This window comes from Microcaecilia unicolor, chromosome 4 (genome assembly GCF_901765095.1).
Source record: "Microcaecilia unicolor chromosome 4, aMicUni1.1, whole genome shotgun sequence".
Taxonomy (NCBI): Eukaryota; Metazoa; Chordata; class Amphibia; order Gymnophiona; family Siphonopidae; genus Microcaecilia; species Microcaecilia unicolor.
The window spans coordinates 360,824,327-360,847,003 of record NC_044034.1 but is presented as its reverse complement, the minus strand read 5'-3'; the positions used below and the strand labels follow the sequence as shown (position 1 = coordinate 360,847,003).

At 47.0% G+C, this 22,677-nt stretch overlaps 1 protein-coding gene across 1 annotated transcript in view; it reads left to right on the top strand.

Moving 5' to 3' along the window:
* The window catches only part of BMX (BMX non-receptor tyrosine kinase), a 67,523-nt gene extending 45,110 nt beyond the window's left edge, over window positions 1–22,413 (top strand). Inside the window, exons 14-20 of the mRNA XM_030202315.1 lie at window positions 1,518–1,592; window positions 1,879–2,050; window positions 6,543–6,759; window positions 14,848–14,912; window positions 17,596–17,714; window positions 20,083–20,240; window positions 22,339–22,413. Of these exons, the coding sequence (XP_030058175.1) occupies window positions 1,518–1,592; window positions 1,879–2,050; window positions 6,543–6,759; window positions 14,848–14,912; window positions 17,596–17,714; window positions 20,083–20,240; window positions 22,339–22,413 (881 nt within the window). The remainder of the gene's footprint in view (window positions 1–1,517; window positions 1,593–1,878; window positions 2,051–6,542; window positions 6,760–14,847; window positions 14,913–17,595; window positions 17,715–20,082; window positions 20,241–22,338) is intronic.
* Window positions 22,414–22,677: the final 264 nt, after the last annotated feature.

The following is a 22,677-nucleotide window of genomic DNA, read 5'->3' as shown; positions in this document are numbered from 1 at the left end:
AGTATCGTTATGCTCATATTAGCCATCTCCTCAAGTCACTTCACTGGCTTCCTAGCCGTTTCTGCATACAGTTCAAACTCCTCTTATTGACCTATAAGTGCATTCACTCTGCAGCTCCTCAGTACCTCTCACTCTCATCTCTCCCTACACTCCTCCCCGGGAACTCCGTTCACTGGGTAAATCTCTCTTATCTGCACCCTTCTCCTCCACTGCTAACTCCAGACTCTGTTCCTTTTATCTTGCTGCACCATATGCCTGGAATAGACTTCCTGAGCCGGTACATCAAGCTTCAAATCTAAGCTAAAAGTCCACCTTTTTGATGCTGCTTTTAACTCCTAACCCTTATTCACTTGTTCAGAACCCTTATTTTATCATCCTCACTTTAATATTCCCTTATCTCTTGTTTGTCCTGTTTGTCTGTCCTAATTAGATTGTAAGCTCTGTCGAGCAGGGACTGTTTCTTCATGTTCAAGTGTACAGCGCTGCGTATGTCTAGTAGCGCTATAGAAATGATAAGTAGTAGTAGTAGTAGCTCAAGGCGAGTTATATTCAGGTGCTCTAAATATTTCTCTATCCCCAGAAGGTTTACAATCTAAGGGGGTTGATATTCAACGCCGATTTAACCGACCAGAAACGACTCCTGGTCTGTTTAATCACATGTTTGGGGCTAACCGTTAGTTTTCAGCAATACTTAACCGGTTAGTGCTGCTGAAACTAACCGGTTAGCTCCGAACTCAAAACCGACTATTTTGGGGGCATTCCAGGGGCAGAGTCAGCACTGAAGTGCTTATCTGTCCCGCGCTGGTCTCGCACTTGCTTCCTCTCCTGTTTCCAGTCGCGCCGTGCATGCTCTCATTTTAATGAAACCGAGCATGCTCGCGCGTGCTCAGTTTCATTAAAATGAGCGTGCAGTTCACAGCGCGCTGAAAACAGGAGAGGAAGCAAGTGCGAGACCAGCGCAGCACAAATAAACACTTCAGCTGGTGAGGGTTGGATACACCCACCAGCAAAGGTACCTTGCGGCGGTGGCAGCGGGCGGGGGGGGGGGGGGGGTCAGAAGCAGTTGGATACACCCACCAGCAAAGGTACCTTGCGGCGGTGGCAGTGGGCGGGGGGGGGGGGGTCAGAAGCAGCGGGGAAGGGGGCGGGGGGAGGGCGCGGCAGCTGGGGGAGGCGGGCTAAAATATGCCCCCCCACACTTTGGGCCCTCGCCCTCCATCCGGCCGAGGTCTGGCTACTCCCCTGGTTTGGGTAGGATGTCTCTGGATGGAGGGGTGTCAGTGTGTGTAAGAGGACAGCAGGATGGGTATTAGGAGTGGTAAGGAGATGGGGAAAGATGGCAGGAGGTGGGTACGTTGGGTTAGTGAATATGTAGGTATTTATATACATATGTGAGGGGACAGGGTTGTGGGTGGGAGGGATGGCTAGGGGACAGGATTGTGTGTGCTGTCGACATGAAGAGACGAGTCCTCTTTCTACAATGTTATCATTGACGTAATGTGTTCTTTCTGCCATAGGTATACTTACGAGACTTCGGCATCCTGTATCTACAAAATTGAAGAAAGTCCCATCCTCTGCCGCCTTAGGAAACGGTATGATGATTCCTGTGTCTTTCTGTTATAAAGCTATTGCATGCATTTGGATTACAGTATAATGTAGGTGTGAAAAGCACAGAAAGTTAGTAAATGATTATTAAAGTCTGAGGTAGTGTTTCTGAACTGTAGTGTTTTTCGAAAGCTGTGGGAGGTCTAATGCCATTGAACGGCTTTCTCGGCTTCCCTTCATCTCTCTGAGATTCTGTCTGTCCTTAAATAAAGCACTGTGATAACACAGCTTCATCCATCTGGTCTCCGAGAAGGATCTGTTTTGTATCACTAGGACTGTGGGAGCTGAGGCGAACGGACATCGTTCTGCTGAAGGAACTGGGCAGTGGACAGTTCGGTGAGGTGCAGCTGGGGAAGTGGAAGGGAGAGTACGATGTTGCCGTGAAGACGATCAGAGAGTCCTCAATGTCTGAAGAGGAGTTTTTGGAAGAGGCAGAGATTATGATGTGAGTCGTTGCATGGGTTAATAAAATTAAGCAAGTCGGCAGTGGGCTTCCCTGTGAAAACAGAAGGCTGGAGAATCCTACCTCATTAGGGGCCCCTTTTACCAAGCTGTGGGGGAAGGAAATGGCCGTGCGTGGACGTCAGACTCACAGAAGCAGAAGCCTGCGCGGCCACATTGGTGATCTGCAAGGGCCGACTTCTACATGGAATGTTGCTAGTGGAATAGCAACATTCCATGTAGAATCTCAAATAGTAGCAACAGTGGAGGAGTGGCCTAGTGGTTAGGGTGGTGGTGGCCTTTGGTCCTGAGGAACTGAGTTTGATTCCCACTTCAGGCACAGGCAGCTCCTTGTGACTCTGGGCAAGTCATTTAACCCTCCATTGCCCCATGTAAGCCGCATTGAGCCTGCCATGAGTGGGAAAGCGCGGGGTACAAATAAAAAAAAGAAGAAGAAGTTGATGTATAAGTCTTAATATCCTCAGCAGCACACACTGCAGTCAGCATTCCCCGTGACACCATTCTGCTGCCAGGCCATAAGATTTGTCTGAATTAGTGCAGAGACCCACTGGGGTGCCACTAACTTAGTGGAGTTAATGATGTGGGTGGTGGTTGGGCCCTGTGCAACATCTATCAACTTACTCCACTGCAAAGTCTGAGAAAATACATCAGTTAATGTTCGTGTTGAGAATAATCTTGCTTATGAATATTTCACATAATTTCACATATAGAAAGTAGCAAGTTCATCTGATTTTTCTTGATGGTATTTGCAAATAATCCTAAAATCTAATTTTTTAGAGGGAGGAAAAGACCTCAGATACTCGGCTTTGTTGTCATTAATTTAGCACCAAAAATGCCGTGCGAACGTCCTCACTGGTCTAAAAAACCTCCTCAATTTTTCTGTTTTTTAAATTGCATAAATGCTTTACTTTGTCTTTTCATAATTTCACATTATTTGATCAACTAGGAATTAAGGGACACATCTTTTTCCTGAAAGATACTTAATTCAGGGTTCCTTTTACAAAGGCACGCTGAAAAATGGCTTGCAGTAGTGTAGGCACGGGTTTTGGGCACGCGCCAACCCATTTTTCAGCTTGCCTGTAAAAAAAGAACTTTTTTAAAATTTTGCCAAAAACGGACGTGCGTCAAAATGAAAATTGCCGCGTGTGTATTTTGGGTCTGAGACCTTACCGCCAGCCATTGACCTAGCAGTAAAGACTCACACGGTAACCGGGCAGTGATGACCTACTCGTGTCAAATGCCACTTGGCGCGCGTCCACTACACGCGGACGAAAATAAGAAATATTTTCCAGACGCGCATATCGGATGCACGCCAAAACTGAAATTACCGCAAGAGCCACGTGGTAGCCGGGCAGTAACTCCATTTTGGTGCGCGTAGACGCGTACGCAGCTTAGTAAAAGGCCCCCTCAGTTTCTCCGGTTTGCTCAACAGAGCGCCTCCGTTTCACCCTATGCTTCTTCGGGAGACAAACCGTCAACTTTTCATTCTTAGTGTCGGTTTCTTTCCTGAAGAAGCATAGGACGAAACGGAGGCGCTCTGTTGAGCAAACCGCAGAAACTGAATGAAGTATCTTTCAGGAAAAAGATAAGTGCCCCTTAATTCCTAGATGATCAAATAATGTGAAATTATGAAAAGTCAAAGTAAAGCATTTATGCAATTTAAAAAACAGAAAAACTGAGGAGGTTTTTTAGACCAGTGAGGACGTTCGCACGGCATTTTTGGTGCTAAATTAATGACATTATTATTATTTATTTATTGCATTTGTATCCCACATTCCCCCACCTATTTGCAGGCTCAATGTGGCTTACATAGATTTGATAACATTGTCATAACAGGATATCGGATACAATTAGTAATGTGTACCTACATCAGGCCGAGGATCTGAGGTCTTTTCCTCCCTCTAAAAAATTAAATTTTAGGATTATTTGCAAATACCATCAAGTAAAATCAGATCAACTTGCTACTTTCTATATTTATTTATTTTATTTATTACATTTGTATCCCGCATTATCCCACCAAATGGTAGGCTCAATGTGGCTTACATGGAACAAAAGGTAGGTACAAAATGAAGGGTAAAGGGGTAAGGAATGGGTGGGTTTGGAGGTCAACAAGAATAACTAGAGGTTGTATGAGCTCTTCTGGAAGGGATTAGGTTGGGTGGTCCCATTAGGGGCGTTAGATCACTTTGCTTGATTAATTGTTGTGGAATAAACAATGAGAGTCGAGAGGGGTCATGAAGAGTTGGGTTGAGTTAGTTTCTTGGTCAGCCATTCGTTGAAAGTGAGAGTGTGTGATTGTGGGTTAGGATAGATAGTTAGGTCTGGTGGAACTCCATCTAGAATAGAATAACTACTACTACTACTACTACTAGTATTTAGCATTTCTATAGCGCTACAAGGCGTACGCAGCGCTGCACAAACATAGAAGAAAGACAGTCCCTGCTCAAAGAGCTTACAATCTAATAGACAAAAAATAAAGTAAGCAAATCAAATCAATTAATGTGAACGGGAAGGAGGAGAGGAGGGTAGGTGGAGGCTCAGTCCACCAATAAGAGCCAACCTCATCAGTGATGTCACAATGGCTTGGCTCACTTCTGATATTGTGATGTCATAAGGGAAAGGGGGAAAGGGAAATGGGACTTGATATACCGTCTTTCTGAGGTTTTTGCAACTACATTCAAAGCAGTTTACATATATTCAGGTATTATTTTGTACCAGGGGCAATGGAGGGTTTAGTGACTTACCCAGAGTCACAAGGAGCTGCACTGCACTAACCAATAGGCTACTCCTCTACTACTACTACTACTACTACTATTTAGCATTTCTATAGCGCTACAAGGCGTACGCAGCGCTGCACAAACATAGAAGAAAGACAGTCCCTGCTCAAAGAGCTTACAATCTAATAGACAAAAAATAAATAAAGTAAGCAAATCAAATCAATTAATGTGAACGGGAAGGAAGAGAGGAGGGTAGGTGGAGGCGAGTGCTTACAAGTGGTTACGAGTCAAAAGCAATGTTAAAGAGGTGGGCTTTCAGTCTAGATTTAAAGGTGGCCAAGGATGGGGCAAGACGTAGGGGCTCAGGAAGTTTATTCCAGGCGTAGGGTGCAGCGAGACAGAAGGCGCGAAGTCTGGAGTTGGCAGTAGTGGAGAAGGGAACAGATAAGAAGGATTTATCCATGGAGCGGAGTGCATGGGAAGGGGTGTAGGGATGGACAAGTGTGGAGAGATACTGGGGAGCAGCAGAGTGAGTACATTTATAGGTTAGTAGAAGAAGTTTGAACAGGATGCGAAAACGGATAGGGAGCCAGTGAAGCGACTTGAGGAGAGGGGTAGTATGAGTAAAGCGACCCTGGCGGAAGACGAGACAGGCAGCAGAGTTTTGAACCGATTGGAGAGGGGAGAGGTGACTAAGTTAGGTCTGGTGGAACTCCATCTAGAATAGAATAACCACAACACACTCAACCTCTACAAGAAAATAAACAAAACAAATTAAAAATGATCCAGCTGATATGTTGAGTATCCTCATCAGCAAGACACTAGCTACTTAAGTTTTCAAATTGTTCTGAATATTTCAGCAAAATGACTCTTCGTTTATTTCAGACCTATTAACCTAGAGGCCCTTTTACTAAGCTGCGGTAAAAAGGGCCCTGCGCTAGTGGCAGAGTCCGTTTTTGCAGTGCGCCGAGGTCCTGTAAAAAGGCCGAAAAAAGACATGGCCATGCAGGGGGAGCACTTTCTGCCACCCTTTGAGGTAGCAGTAAGGGCTCCTAAGCTAACCCGGTGGTAACCAGGTAGCGAGCAGCATTGCCTGATTATCGCCGGGTAACCCCCTGCGGAAATATTGTTCTAACGTTTTCGCTGGGGCTGGAACTACTGCCGGTGCCCGAGTTGGGCCGGCGTTAACTCCAGATTGGTGTGCGGTAAGGCTGCGGTGGGCTTACCGCTGCTCATTAAAAGGGCCCCCTAATGAAGCATTTGCAGAAACTAAGGGGTCCTTTTACTAAGATGCGCTGAAAAATGGCTCACGGTAGTGTAGGCGCAGGTTTTGGGAGTGCACCGATCCGTTTTTCAACACGCCTGTAAAAAGTCCTTTTTTAAAAACTTTTTGCCTAAAATGGATGTGTGGCAAAGTAAAAATTGCCGCGCGTCCATTTTGGGTCGGAGACCTTACCGCCAGCCATTGACCTAGCGGTAAAGACTCACGTGGTAACCGGGCAGTAATGACCTACGCGCGTCAAATACCACAATTTTTTGGACGCGCGCCAAAAATAAAATTACCGGAAGATCCATGCGGTAACTCCATTTTGGCGTGCATTGGGCTCGCGAAGACACTTACGTGGCTTAGTAAAAGGGCCACTGAATTTTTTTCCCCTTAATATAGTTGACAGGTCTTATACTTCTCTTGAAAATGAAAAAAAATAATACCCAGAATACCCAGACAAAAAGTATGTATTTTTTAAATATTAATTTCAGGAAACTCAATCATCCTAAGCTCGTCCGACTGTATGGGGTGTGTACAGAGAAGTACCCTATCTACATAGTGACTGAATATATGGCCAATGGCTCTTTGCTAAGTTACCTGAAGGATCACGGAAAAGAGCTCCAACCATTTCAGCTGTTGCAAATGTGCCACAATGTGTGCGCAGCCATGGAATTCCTGGAGCATCATCAATTCATACACAGAGATTTGGTAAGCAACTGCACCCATAGGTAGCCCCGGCAGGACTGGTACAAGGGTATTAGGGACTCTTCAGACTTAAAAGAACTTACTAGTAGTACTGTCATCAGTGTTGGGCAGTAATATTCACCCTAATTCTATAAAGGTCGGCAAAAATTGTGCTCGTAAATTTGGGTGCGCACATAATTTTCACACGTGATTTAATTGAATTAGTACTAGTTATGCGCATACATTTAGGTGCGGGATCTGTCCCTAAATTTTACGTCTGGCCCAAAAAAGAGGACATGGAAATGGGAGGGCCATGGGCATTTGGGGGCAGAACGTAGGCGTTGTTTTGATTTACGTGCATAATTGTGGCACCGCGTATAAATTTAGATGCGGTCATTTGCACTTTGTTTTCATTGGTGGAAAAGGCGGCACCTAAATTTATACGCGACCCCAGTGCCTAAGTGCTATTCTATAAACTGCGCCTAACTAAGCGCAGCTTATAGTATAGTTTTTTTTTAGCAACATATATAGAATTCACCTGATATTACTTAAATAATATATTACTGGTAATATATTACTTTTAAATAATGAGTAACTGTAATGTAATGAAATAACTGTATCACTGTTCCCTTTAAGCTAAGCAATTAAACTCTGGAATTCATTGCCAGAGAATGTGGTAAAGGCGGTTAGCTTAGCGGAGTTTAAAAAAGGTTTGGACGGCTTCCTAAAGGAAAAGTCCATAGACTGTTATTAAATGGGGAAAATCCACTATTTCTGGGATAAGCAGAATAAAATGTTTTGTACATTTCTGGGATCTTGCCGGGTATTTGTGACCTGGATTGGCCACTGTTGGAAACAGGATGCTGGGCTCGATGGACCTTTGGTCTTTCGCAATACTTATGTACTTATGAGTCCTCCAACTGTATTGCTGCCAGTAGGTGGTAACGCTTCAATATTATAGTTTTAATCTCTAGGGACAGGCAAGTTCTCTGGAATCCTAGAGTTTGCCTGCCCTTCACTACGGAAAATGTGATAGCAAAACAGTGCTACCCACTGGCAGGACTGTAGGGGGAGGACTCCCTTTCAGTTTAGAGGGAACAGCGATTGCAATATAATTACTTTTTCCTTGCAGAAACTAGTAGCTTTAATAAATTATTTTTACAAAGTAACTTGCCCAATATGTATGTTACGACACCATTTTTTCTGTAACAGCACCTAATTTTTGGGAACTCCTTACTTGAATATTTTTGCAACTCCTTGCCTGAGTCTTTTTTGACTAAATTTAAGAAGAACCTTAAGCCATTCCATTTTCAATCAATTTATGATTAAATATGACCAATGCCACAATAGTCTGGGCATAGAGGTAATGATATTATGGGATAGGCACTTCTTGTCATGTTTGTGAACCCTTGTGCCCTGATGGAGCACAGCGACCAGGTGTTGAGCCTGGGCTCAGTCAGGCAGCCGAACAACCCCGAGGCTTCACCTGAGAAGACCACCGTTCCCCGAGGGTTGAGCCCCCAGGTGCAGGTGGCCGACAGGACTTCCGGATACGTACAGGGGTCAGACGGCCACAGGCAGCAGATGATGGAAGATAGGTCCGGACAATCTCTAGGGCTAGACCAGGTTGCAAGCAAGGGTAGTTCAGGTCGGAAGCAGAGAGTAGTCAGGTTCCACGCAGAGGTCAGGTCAGGCGGCAAGCAGAGAGTAGTCCGGATACCAGCAGAGGTCAGATCAGGTCAGGCAATAAGCAGTAGTAGATAACATCGCAAAGGAGCACGAGCCACCCTACCAAAGTAGAAGCCGAAGCAATGCGAGTGAGGAGACACTGCTCCTTAAATATCCCCCACCATCAGGGAGATAGGTGACAGCTGGCAGGAGGCAGGGAGATCAGGAGGCGGGACGACCACAGCAGCCAGCAGAGACACCCGGATTGGCCAGCTGGCAAGGGAAGGCGGGTCTAGCCGCGAGTGGCCAATCCGGGCGTCGGAGTTCCCGGGTCCCGCGCCTGGAAGAAAAGCCATCCCTCGGGGACACCGGCGCTACCAAAATGGCTGGCGTTCCCCAGCCGCAACGGGGGAAGAGCGGAGCGCCGGCGCCGCCAAGATGGCCGGCGGAGCACCCCAGGAGCGATGGGGAAGTTGGGGGAAGTCGAAGCATTGGCCCAGCCATCCTGGCCGACACCTCCCCCTACAGAAGCGGAGAGCAGTTCATCCATGAAGAGCGCGCCGCAGGTGAGGGGTGCAACACTTCTGTTATTTTTAGCGGTCTTTCCTCTCTTTCTATGGGGCCTTTTTCCTAAGCCACGTAGGCGCCTAGCTGCGTCCAACGTGTGCCAATTCGGAGTTACCGCCCAGCGACTGCATGGCCAGTGCGGTAATTTCATGTTTGACTGAGTCTGCTACGCGCGCCAGAAAATATATTTTATTTTCTGGCACGCGGCGAAAATCGGGCGGTAACTCTGACTCAACACGCTTAGGCGATTACCGCATGGTTAATGCGAGAGACCTTACCGCTAAGTCAATGGCCGGCACTAAGGTCTCAGACGCAAAATCGACACGCTCCAATTTTTATTTATTTTTTATTTTTATTTTTGCTGCATTTGTATCCCACATTTTCCCACCTCTTTGAAGGCTCAATGTGGCTTACGTTATGCCGCAAGGACAGCTGTCATTAACGGTAAGAGAATAATAGAGTATTGTTACAATTAAGGTACATTAGTTGTCAAGGGAATTGGGAGTAAAGAAATAGAACATATCAGATATGCATAATGTAAGATAAAGTATAGTGTAAATAATAACAATATGATTAAAGTAATGAAATTAAGGAGTTCAGTATTGAATTAGTTCTGATGCAGATGTGATGGAAAATCTTTTATGAAGGATTCATATTGTAGGTCTCGTTAAATAATTTAGTTTTCAATGACCTCCGGAAGGCTATCAAGTCATGGGTTGTTTTCAAGTCCTTCGGAAGTGCATTCCAATGTTGCACGCTGATGTAGGAGAAGCTTGATGCAAACAATGACCTATATTTAAGTCCTTTACAATTGGGGTAATGGAGGTTTAAAAAAGTGCGTGAAGAAAAATGGGATCTGCACGTGCCCAAAACACGCGCCTACACTAGTGCAGCACAATGTTCAGCGCACCTTAGTAAAAGGACCCCTTAGTGCATGCTAAGTGTTAATACTTCTTAGCATGTAGCATTCGCTAATTCTGTTATAGCGCACCAGTGGCGTAGCCACAGGTGGGCCAGGGCCCACCCACTTAGGGCTCAGGCCCACCCAACAGTAGCATATGTTTAGCCGTAGCTGGTGGGGGTCCCAAGCTCCACCAGCTGAAGACTTCCTCCAGATGGTAACAAAAACGCTACTCTCCACGATACCGGTACCTGTACATTCTCAGTTTTCAGTCATGCCTGCTTCAGACTGCCAAAGTGGAAAGAAGCGTTTTCCCACCAGCTGAGATATTTTTTTTTTTTTTGGGGGGGGGGGGGGGGGGAGAACACTTGGTGCCCACCCACTTCTTGCCTAGGCCCACCCAAAATCTGTTGTCTGGCTACGCCCCCTTACACTAAACACTAGTAAAAGGGTCCCTTTATTTTTATAACTTTTTAGGTTTACAGCGCTGCGTATGCCTTGTAGCGCTATAGAAATGATAAGTAGTAGTCGGTTTACTATTCTTTTTATTATTTATTTTAATGTAAATCACTCAGACAGAAACAACGGGCGGTATATAAAAAATTTAATAAAAACTGTAAAGCCTCGGAACTTTTAGAGCCATATAGCCCCCCACTGAGATTTTGATAATTAAACTCATAAATCATGGTCATCTCAACACCATCCTTCCCAGAACAACCCTATACTTATTGGGACACCACACTTTTAAATATTAAGGGGCTCTTTTAGAAACACGCATAAGGGTCTACACGCATGCGGCGCACGTCAAATCGGCATTACCGCCCGGCTAGCACGTGCGGTAATCCTGAGTTTGGCGCGTGTCAAAGACACGCGGTAGAAAATAATTTTCTATTTCCTACCGTGGGGGCATTCCCGGTGGTAATCGGCAGTCGGTGCATGCTGGATGGTTTACCCTGTGGGTAATGCGTGAGCCCTTACCGCTAAGTCTATGGTTGATATTAAGGGCTCAGGCCATAACTAGACACATGCTGGTTTTCATTTTGCCACACGTCCATTTCCTGGCCCCAAACCCTCCCCCCCCCTTTTATCTAGAAGCGCTGGAGAAATGGTCCAGTGCACGCCCAATACACGCACTCACACTACCACAACTCGCTTTTTGGCAAACCTTTGTAAAAGGGCCCCTAAATTTACAAGCCACTTACAGGGGTAAATGAACTATTTTAAATCAATAATTTGATAATTACCCATTTTTCCTGCAGGCGAAAGTACTAGGGATGGGCTATCATTTGCAATGAAATGGGGAATGTCACCTCATATCCTGTGTTACTACTATTACTACTTATCATTTCTATAGTGCTACTAGACGTACGCTGCTCTGTACACTTGAGCATGAAGAGACAGTCCCTGCTGGACAGAGCTTACAATCTAATTAGGACAGACAAACAGGACAAACAAGAGATAAGGGAATATTAAAGTGAGGATGATAAAATAAGGGTTCTGAACAAGTGAATAAGGGTTAGGAGTTAAAAGCAGCATCAAAAAGGTGGGCTTGCAAGGTCAGGCTTCTGTTTCTGTGAGTGCAGGACATCAGACTCACAGAAACAGAAGCCTGCCCTTGCAGATCAGCAACACGGCCCTGCCGGAGAAGAGGGCAAATAAGGGATAAGGACAAAGAGTAGCAAGATTCCGGAATCCCAAAGAGTAGCAAGATTCCGGAATCCCAAAGAGTAGCAAGATTCCGGAATCGCGATGACTACTACTACTACTTATCATTTCTATAACGCTTAGACGTACACAGCGCTGTACACTTGAACATGAAGAGACAGTCCCTGCCCAACAGAGCTTGCAATCTAATCAGGACAGACAAACAGGACAAACATAAGATAAGGGAATATTAAAGTGAGGATGATAAAATAAGGGTTCTGAACAAGTGAATAAGGGTTAGGAGTTAAAAGCAGCATCAAAAAGGTGGGCTTTTAGCTTAGATTTGAAGACAACCACAGATGGAGTTTGACCTACCAGCTCAGGAAGTCTATTCCAGGCATATGGTGCAGCAAGATAAAAGGATCAGAGTCTGGAGTTGGCAGTGGAGGAGAAGGGTGCAGATAAGAGAGATTTACCCAGTGAACGGAGTTCCCAGGGAGGAATGTAGGGAGAGATGAGAGTGGAGAGGTACTGAGGAGCTGCAGAGTGAATGCAGTTATAGGCAGTGCTTTTTTTGTGCCGGTACGCAACGGTACGGCGTACCGGCACCTTTTTTTGCCTGCCCCCCCCCCCCCCCCGCGACACTGAGTCCGGGCGAGTCCTGCACTTAGTTTTTTTTTTTAAAGACTCAGAACGCGCGAACGATGCAGCCGGCAGCGATTGAAAGAGGCTGTCTGGGCTGGCGTCTGCGTCGGAGCTTCCCTCACCCTCTGCGAGTCCCGCGAAACAGGAAGTTGTAATAACGAAGGCGGGACTCGCAGAGGGTGAGGGAAGCTCCGACGCAGACGCCAGCCCAGACAGCCTCTTTCAATCGCTGCTGGCTGCATCGTTCGCACGTTCTGAGTCTTAAAAAAAAAAACTAAGTGCAGGACTCACCCGGAGTGTCGCGGGGGGGGGGGGGGGGCGGGAGGATTGGGGAGAGAAAGAGGAAAACCAACAGAGGGAAGGATTGGGGAGAGAGGGAAAGAGGGAAACCAACAGAGGGAAGGATTGGGAAGAGAGGGAAACCAACAGAGGGAAGGATTGGGGAGAGAGGGAAAGAGGGAAACCAACAGAGGGAAGGATTGGGGAGAGAGGGAAAGAGGGAAAACAACAGAGGGAAGGATTGGGGAGAGAGGGAAAGAGGGAAACCAACAGAGGGAAGGATTGGGGAGAGAGGGAAAGAGGGAAACCAACAGAGGGAAGGATTGGGGAGAGAGGGAAACCAACAGAGGGAAGGATTGGGGAAAGAGGGAAAGAGGGAAACCAACAGAGGGAAGGATTGGGGTAAGAGGGAAACCAACAGAGGGAAGGATTGGGGAGAGAGGGAAAGAGGGAAACCAACAGAGGGAGGATTGGGGAGAGAGGGAAACCAACAGAGGGAAGGATTGGGGAGAGAGAGAAAGAGGGAAACCAACAGAGGGAAGGATTGGGGAGAGAGAGGGAAACCAACAGAGGGAAGGATGGGGAGAGAGGGAAAAACAGATGGAAGGATTGGGGAGAGAGGGTAAAAACAGATGGAAGGATTGGGGAGAGAGGGGAAAAACAGATGGAAGGATTGGGGAGAGAGGGAAAAACAGATGGAAGGATGGGGAGAGAGAGGGAAAACAGATGGAAGGATGGGGAGAGAGAGGGGGGAAAACAGATGGAAGGATGGGGAGAGAGAGGGGGAAAACAGATGGAAGGATGGGGAGAGAGAGGGAAAACGGAAGGATGGGGAGAGAAAGAGGGAAGATGCTGGATGGAAGAATGCAGAAAGAAATAGGGGAGACACTGGAAGGATGGGGAGAGAAAGCAGAGCTGCTGGATGGAAAAGGGGAATAGAGAAAGACTGGAGAATAAGAGGAAGGGGCAGGGGGAGAACAAGGGTGAGGAAAAGATGAAAAGCCACAGGTAGATGAAGGAAATTAAAGAATGGATAGTAAGAATGAATTAAATCTGGACAGAGAGAGAGAGGCAGAAAAATATTGAAGAAAGCAAAGAAAAAGGAGACAAAAATGACAAATGGCACAGAAGAGTTAAGCAAAAACAAAGGAAAGCAGAATCACAGACTGGGACCAATATGGAAAGAAAAACAGTCACCAGACAACCAAGGTAGAAAAAAATCATTTTATTTTCATTTTAGTGTTTGTAATATGTCCAATTTGAGAATTTACATTGGCTGTCTTATTTTGCACTGGGTATACTTGAGCTGTAAGAGCTTACAGAGATTATTTATCATGAAAAAAATCACGTTATTTTTTTCTCCTATAGTACTATAATATTTTCAATGATATTTGTTTATATGCGCCATGGCTGGTATAGGGGGTGTGGTTAATGTGGGTGTGGCTATCATAGGGGTGGAGCCATATGTGGTGACCCCGCCCATAATGAGTACTGGCACCTTTTTTTCTACAAAAAAAGCACTGGTTATAGGTCAATAAGGGGAGTTTGAACTGTATGCGGTTAGCTTAGCGGAGTTAAAAAAAGGTTTGGACGACTTCCTAAAGGAAAAGTCCATAGACCGTTATTAAATGGACTTGGGGAAAATCCACTATTTCTGGGATAAGCAGTATAAAATGTTTTGTACATTTTGGGGATCTTGCCGGGCATTTGTGACCTGGATTGGCCACTGTTGGAAACAGGATGCTGGGCTCGATGGACCTTTGGTCTTTCCCAGTATGGCAATACTTATGTACTTATGTAACGAATGGGAAGCCAGTGAAGTGACTTGAGGAGAGTCACTTCACTGGCTTCCCATTCGTTTCCGCATACGTGTGGCAAAATCAAAATTGGCTTAGTTGGGGAGAGAGGATGATGAAGAAGAGTCCGGAGCTAAGCACAGGAGGGAGGTAACATGATGTCCCGCAGCCCTGGCCTCCCTCCCTGAGAGCTGAGTCGTGAGCAGCCAGAGCCCCGTGGTGGGAGCAAGCCTCCAAACTTCCAGGCCGCCATCAGCCTGCCCCGGAAGCCTTCTTTATACAGCCACTTCGTGTTCCCGCGTAGGCGGGAAGCTGTACAAAGAAGATTTCGGGAGCAGGCTGAAGGCAGCTCTTACATTGCGGCCGGCAGCCTGCAGCGAGCGAGTAGGCAGGTGGGGTTTGGAGAGTGGAAGGTGAACGATACCGCACCAATCGTGGGAAATGGGTGCCCGTGGCAGCACCTCTTCAACTTGTTCCGGTGATTGGTGTGTGATCTCCCATCTGCCCCACAGCACCCCTGTAAGTTTGTCATGGTGGTGCACTGGGGTGCCGCAGAGCACATTTTGGGAAACGCTGCTATAGTTAATTTCCTCAATTTTCTTTCTTCCACAGGCTGCCAGGAACTGTTTGGTTGACAGCGACAGCACAGTAAAAGTGTCTGACTTTGGGATGGCTAGGTAAGTTGAAATCATTACAATACATAAGTACATAAGTAATGCCACACTAGGAAAAGACCAAGGGTCCATCGAGCCCAGCATCCTGTCCACGACAGCGGCCAATCCAGGCCAAGGGCACCTGGCGACCTTCCCAAACGTACAAACATTCTATACATGTTATTCCTGGAATTGTGGATTTTTCCCAAGTCCATTTAGTAGTGGTTTATGGACTTGTCCTTTAGGAAACCGTCCAACCCCTTTTTAAACTCTGCTAAGCTAACCACCTTCACCACGTTCTCCGGCAACAAATTCCAGAGTTTAATTATGCGTTAGGTGAAGAAAAGGTTTCTCTGATTTGTTTTAAATTTACTGCACTGTAGTTTCATCGCATGCCCCCTAGTCCTAGTGTTTTTGGAAAGCGTGAACAGACGCTTCACATCCACCTGTTCCACTCCACTCATTATTTTATATACCTCTATCATGTCTCCCCTCAGCCATCTCTTCTCCAAGCTGAAAAGCCCTAGCCTCCTTAGTCTTTCTTCATAAGGAAGTCATCCCATCCCCGCTATCATTTTAGTCGCCCTTCGCTGCAGTGTAGTGTTTGGTTTCAAAGGGAGGTGAGTTTTACAAACAAGGGCATGAACTGCGAAGGGAAATGGGAACAGGTAAAGTAGTTGGTTAGGTGCCAGCGCTTCTGCCAGCCGTATATCTGGGGTAAATGCGTGAGCCGAGATTCTGGAGATACTCGTGTAACTTACAGGATTCATTAAAAAAAAATTGTATTTCTGAAATTTCAAGTATCTTACATTTAGGTATAACACTTATACAGAAATATGCAAATCACTAGGAGGGAAAAAGATTATAAATCAATCTCATTACTATCAAAGGGCCCTTTGTTTTTGGACGTCTGCACGGTTAGCCTGCGCTAAAATATTTAGGGCCTAAAATTTTACCAAACTAAGGGGTCCTTTTACTAAGCTGTGGTAAAAAGTGGCCTTAGCGCACCCGTACATGGGTTTTTTCCATGGGCGAAGGCCATTTTTACCACATCCGGAAAATGGCTGATTTTCTATTTTTCTTATTAGCATTCGGCCATGAAAAAGAATTAGCCCCTGATCCCTTACCGAGATCTATTTTGTAAGAGGCAAGGGATAATGCGCTAATCCTGCAGTAACCATTTAGCACACGGTAATGAACTATTCTCTGATCTACCATTGGCTTCCCTTATTTGCCTACAGCTTACACAGTTTACAATCATCCAGTGGCATAGCAAGGATGGGGCGGTGGGGGCGGTCCGCCCCGGGTGCACGCCGCTGGGGGGGGGGTGGGTGTCAGCTCCGCTGGTTCCCTGCTCCCTCTGCCCCGGAATAGATTACTGCCTGTTCCGGGGCAGAGGGAGCAGGGAATCAGCAGAACCGACACCCCCCCCAGCGGCTTGCACACGGCAGGCAAGAATGCACTTGGGGGGGGGGTTGATGCGTCGATGGGGGGGGTGTCATGCTGCACCCCGGGGGGGGGGGGGTGTGCAGCGGTGAACTGCCCCGGGTGGCAGCCGCCTTCGCTACGCCACTGCAGTCATCAAACTCTGATATAATGCATGTAAGTTTGATCCAGGGGTGTAGCCAGACCTCGACGGTAGGGGGGACCAGAGCCTAATGTGGGGGGCCACATTTTGTCCCACCTCCCTGCTGCCACCCTCCCGCCGCCACATCTTCCCCCCCTCCATCGCTTCTGCCTCCCCACCGCCGCTGCTCCCCCCCCCCCCCCGTTGCCACTGCTGCCTCTGCCTCCCCGCCGCTGCTGCCACTGGAAGTTACCTTGGCCGGCGGGGGTCCCCAACCCCGGCAGCTAAAGCATTTGTCCTGCGCTGGTCTCACATTCCTGGCGCCTTGTCCTGCTTTCAGCGCTGTGCACGCTCATTTTAATGAAACTGAGCATGGGTAACACGGGAAAAAGTTCCGGTACATCAGGCAGAGTCGTGGAGGGTCAGGAGCTCAGAAACGCCTGACTGCTCAAGACGCCATCTTGCCTCTCCATCACTCCTGTTTTAAAACAAGAACATTGCTTACCAGTCTCTTACCGGATCACTTACAAACTGCTTCTGTTGGTGTATAAAAGTCGTCTACAATCGGCCACTGATTCCATCTCCAAACAGTTCAACCCACGTTTCCCTCCCCGATCCTTACGATCCTCTATCTCGAGCCATTGCCTTTGCATATGCGGGCCCAGCACTTTGGAACACTCTGCCTCCCCACCTCAAATCTGAATCTTTGTACCCTACTTCCAAGAAATTTATCAAATCTTGGTTCTTTAATCAAGACTTTTGGACCACTAATTACCTGTTTCTTTTTTCCTTCATCTCTTTCTTCTCCCTTGCTCCTCTGACCTTTTATTGTTAGCTGCCTAGCTGCCATTTGGCGATTTGCGGTATATCAAGTGTAATAAAATAAAATAATGTAGTCGTGCTGATTAGCACAGAAACACCCACCGTGTGGCACCCCCTACAACAAAAATGAAAACATATATTTTTTATTATGTTCTTAGCAAGTGCTGGTTTGGAATTTACTGAGTGCATCTTGTTATACAATAAGGCCTCAGCGTGCCTAATGTGGGTGGCTTATGGACTTTGCTTTTAGGAACAGACAGGATCAGCATTCATTGGTGTTGATTATTCTACTTCTGATGGGTGTTCCTTCCCTTACAGGTATGTGCTGGATGACCAGTATGTCAGTTCAGTAGGAACTAAATTCCCAGTTAAGTGGTCCGCACCGGAGGTGTTTCATTATTCAAACTTCAGCAGCAAGTCTGATGTATGGGCCTTTGGTAAGGTGTTGCTGTTCTAAGGTTACTGAAAGGATTTACATAGCGTTCCCATTTACAGGATATTTGGATTTTGCCCTCTAAGCAGTGTTGCTCTCGAAAGTACAGTGAAACCTCAGTTTTCGTTGAGGTCGGTTTCCGTCGGTTTCGGATTCCGTTGATTTTTTGCGACTAGAAATTTGTCTCGGTTTTCATCGGTTGCCTCAGATTTCGTTGAAAAAGAAGGACGTCCCATCTCCCAATTTGTATCGGAAGATGGACGTCCTTCTCCCGATTGTGGGCGTCCTCGTTAATTGCCTCGGTTTTCGACGGTTTCGGATTTCGCCGATTGTTTTCGGATGGATTATCGACGAAAAACGAGGTTTCACTGTAAATCAGTTTGAATGTGCTGCTAAATAATGATTCTCAACTGTTGTCCATAAAAACCCCAAACCGATCTGCTGAAACTTGCAAATTAGCCAATATATGCAGAGTACACAAAATTCATCAGTATTAACTATGGAGATACTGTAAAGCAAATCTGCTTGAAGGCAGTGAGGGCAGTTCCTACTTCTAAAACCATTTCTATAGTGCTACTAGACGTATGCAGTGTAGATTATATGCAGGTACTTTCTCTGTCCCTAGAGGGCTCACAATCTAAACTTTGTTTTTTTTCATACTGGGGGCAATGGAGGGTTCAGCGCAGTGGCGTTCCTAGCCTGCATGACACCCGGGGCGGTTCGCCGATGCGCCCCCCCCGGGTGCAGCGCGGCCCCCCTACAAAATGACACCCCCCCAGGTGCACGCCTCTGGGGGGGGGTGCCGCGGCGCGCACCTGTCAGCTGAGTCTCAGTTCGCTAACTTCGCTAACTTCGTTCGTTCGTTCGCTGCAGCTCCCTCTGCCCCGGAACAGGAAGTAACCTGTTCCGGGGCAGAGGGAGCTGCAGCGAACGAACGAACGAAGTTAGCAAAGTTAGCGAACTCGGACTCAGCCGACAGGCGCGCGCCGCGGCACCCCCCAGAGGTGTGCACCCGGGGCGGACCGCCCCCACCGCCCCCCCTTGGTACGCCACTGGTTCAGCAGCCCTTTTACTAAGGTGCGTAGGCGCCTATGCACGTACAATGTACATCAAATTAGAACGTGGAAAATGAGCAAGCAGATCAGTATATTATCCAAAATATTTTATTGAAGATACCATATTTAATATTCAATAAAATATTTTGGATAATATACTGATCTGCTTGCTCATTTTCCACGTTGGATTTCGCAGATCGTTTGCCTTGCTGTTTTCTGGGACCATCAAATCAGAACTACTGCGTGCCCTGGGCGGTAATTCTAATTTTTACATGTGTTCAAAATGCGTGGCAGAAAGTAATTTCTATATTCTACTGCTTGGCGCTAACCGGCAATTTACTTGAACTGATGATTACTGTCCGGTTAACGCATGAGATCTTACCGCTAATCAATGGGTGGCGGTAAAGTCTCAGACCCAAAATGGACATGCACCAAGGTCTCAAGGAGCTACAGCAGGAATTGAACCCAGGTTGCCAGGGTCAAGGCCTGCTGCATTAACCATTAGGCTCTCGGCACATGGGCGTAGCTACGTGGGGCCACGGGGGTATGGGCCCCCGTAAATTTGGCCCTGGTCCCTCTGCCGCCAAGCCCTTTGACCCCCTCCTGCCGCCAAACCTCCCCCGTCGCCGTTGGGTACCTTTGCTGGCGGGGGTCCCCAACCCCCGCCAGCTGAAGTCCTCTTCTCCGGCGCAGCCACGTTCCTGATCTGCAAGGGCAGGCTTCTGTTTCTGTAAGGACGTCAGACTCACAGAAGCAGAAGCCTGCCCTTGCAGATCAGCAACACGGCCGCGCAGGCTTCTGTTTCTGTGAGTCCAACGTCCTGCACCGGACAAGAGGACTTCGGTTGGTGGGGGTTGGGGACCCCCGCCAGCAAAGGTACCCGGCGGCGGGGGAGGGTTGGTAGCGGCAGGAAGAGGGGGTCGAAAGGGTTGGCGCTGGGGTGGGTCAAAGGTGGTGGCGGTGGCGGCGGGGAGGTCAAAAATGGCGGGGGGGGGGATTAAAAATGGCTTTTTTTTAAATGGGGGGAGGGGTTAGCAGCGCCGGGAGGCCTAAAATGTGCCCCCTCACTTCAGCCTCTGGACCCCCTTACTGCCGAAGTCTGGCTACGCCCCTGTCTCGGCGGGACTTCTCTTAAGGGTGAGGGGCAATGTTCTATAAACCCCCTCACAAGCGCTTAACGTAGATTTTTTTTCAGTGCCTGCATTTGAGCCTCCTTTATTGAATCTGACCCGAAATGTGCAGCCTTTGTTTCTATCAAAGTGATATGCAGTTCAGATTGTTTCACGATGTCTTTTCACTCTGGGAACCTCTCTACAGGGATCCTGATGTGGGAGGTCTTCAGTCTGGGGAAGCATCCCTATGAGCTGTATGATAACGCACAGGTCGTTGAGAAGATTTCCCAAGGATTCCGGCTTTATCGTCCACATCTCTCGTCTGAGACGATCTATGAAATTATGTACAGCTGCTGGCATGAGGCAAGTATAATAACTGTCATAAAGAGCTCCTCAGCCTTGGGTGAATCTCTTCATAAAGGTGACGAATAAATCCCACTAAATAAAGGAACACCAAAGCAGCCTTTATGCATTGCAACAGGGAAAGGGAATGGAATTTGATATACTACTTTCCTTTGGTTACAATCAAAGCGGTTTACATATTATATCAGTGGCGTAGCCACAGGTGGGCCGGGGCCCACCCACTTCGGACTCAGGCCCACCTAACAGCAGCACTCGTTTAGAGGTAGCTGGTGGGGATCCCAAGCTCTGCCACTTGAAGACCTCCTCCTGATGGTGCTGAAAACATTGCTCTCCACTTCAGTAGTCTGAGCTTCCTTATCTGGCACCTGCGTATGCTCAGTTTTCGGCGCATGCCTGCTGTGTTTTTCCGCCAGCTGAGATATATTTTTAAGTTGGTGGGGGAGGGGGTAGAACACTTGGGGCCCACCCACTTCTTGTCTAGGCCCACCCAAAATCTGCTGTCTAGCTACGCCCCTGTAATTATATACAGGTACTTATTTTGTACCTGGGGCGATGGAGGGTTAAGTGATTTTCCCAGAGTCACACGGAGCTGCAGTAGGAACTGACTCCAGTTCCCCTAGTTCTCAAGCCCCTGCACTAGCCATTAGGCTACTCTTCCAGTCTACTAACAGCATGGTGAATCATACCGAAATTGCAAAACCTTCACCTTATTGCAGAAAGCTGCTGGATTAATTTTCTTTTGTATCCGCATTTTGATAAATGCCACCATTTAAGATGGGCACATTTTCCAGTGTCCTCACACTGCAAAGATGTGAGACTGTACAGTATCAGTATGAGCCATTACCTTAACACACAAGTGGGATAATATAAGTGAATAGAAATGAATCAAGGGCTAGCATTGGGGGGGGGGGGGGGGCAAGCAGGGTAGTAGCCCTGGACCCCACAGCTCCAGGGGGCCCCTGCAGTCCACAATCTTTTCCCCCTTCTTGCCACCCCGATCCGAGGTCTCCCTCCCTTCCCTAACTACCTTACATCCTGTTCTTGTTGTTTTAAGCCTGTAAAATGTATTGGATATTTTTCTGCTTTGATTATGTCCTGAAGTGTATTTCTCCTATTTGGCCAGCAGGTGATGTTTCTTTGCTGTAAAGCTGAATGATCTTTTTCTTTAACACAAGCAGGAAACATGCAGCAGTATACTTTTAAATCTTGTTGACTGGGCTCTGACTGGGCCAGGAGCTATTTCCTTTAGAGTGTACTGATTTTGCCTTCAGTCTTAGCCCAGGAAAAAAGAGAGACAGATCTCTTTGCTAAGGCTCAGTGAATTATATATTCTGATCTTCCCAGATACTTTCTAGGAAGTAAGCAAATGTTTAGTGTTATAATTGATCCATATTTCATTTACCTGTTATTGTTTGCTATTTGCACTATTTTGTTCCACTGTTCGATTTTTAAAAGACAATAAACAATATTTAGCTTATTGCCTCTCTGTCTGGACTGATAAAGAATCCTGGTGGTTTGTGTGTTGGGTCTGTGAGTGTTTTCTGGGAACTGTGGGACCACTGGGAGTGTGGACCCAGTACCCTAGAAATCACTGGGGATAATTTGAAAGCAGGAGACTCACCCAGAGGCGGTTGTGACCCAGTCGGTGGGAGGAGGGTGCTAGTGTAGAGCACAAGCAGCAGGTGCAGGCGGGCCTGAGCTGTGCTCTAAGTGGCTGTGGGGTAACCCCAGGCGGGCGGCTAAGCATTTCATGACAGGCACCATATATTGAAGCTGGCCCTTTAATGTGTTCTGTGGTAGCCCATTTTTCCCATGCTAAGCTAAATGCCCTTTAGTAAACAGGCCTAACTGACTAATTAACAGTAAAACATGCAAACCTTCCCAGAAGTGGCTGGCTAGGATGTCTTTGTACTTAAAGTTGGGGAAATGGACCCGGCCAGCATGTGGAAGTTCTTATACAGTTATGTAAACAGAAAGGAAAAATGGAATAAGCCACACCTTAAACCCAAATCCCTCCCTCCTTGCGGAGTCCTCTTTTTATTGGTCAGCGAAGAATTAGTGGTTGACCCTTCCCTGCTGTCTTTTTCTTTACGTACAGATACCAGAACAGCGACCGACATTTCACCAGCTCCTGTCTCAGATCGAATCATTCCAAAACGATGAGCAGCCTTGAGAAGCGAGAGTTGATATTTATTTAGCAGCTTGAGTGGAACAGAGGGAGAATACTACGTGGAACACAAAAGTCCTCCTTATCAACCAGGAGCATATGAATCTGTAACTTAGTTTAAACAACCAGGTCTTGGTTATCATTCATTCTGAGGCTCTTTAATAACACTATTAAAGATATCGCAGTTACTGTGACGAGCGTTGCAAGGGAGTTTAATGAAGTTCGGATGAAAAGTATAATTCTCTTACCGGCGGATTCTGTATGGATCAC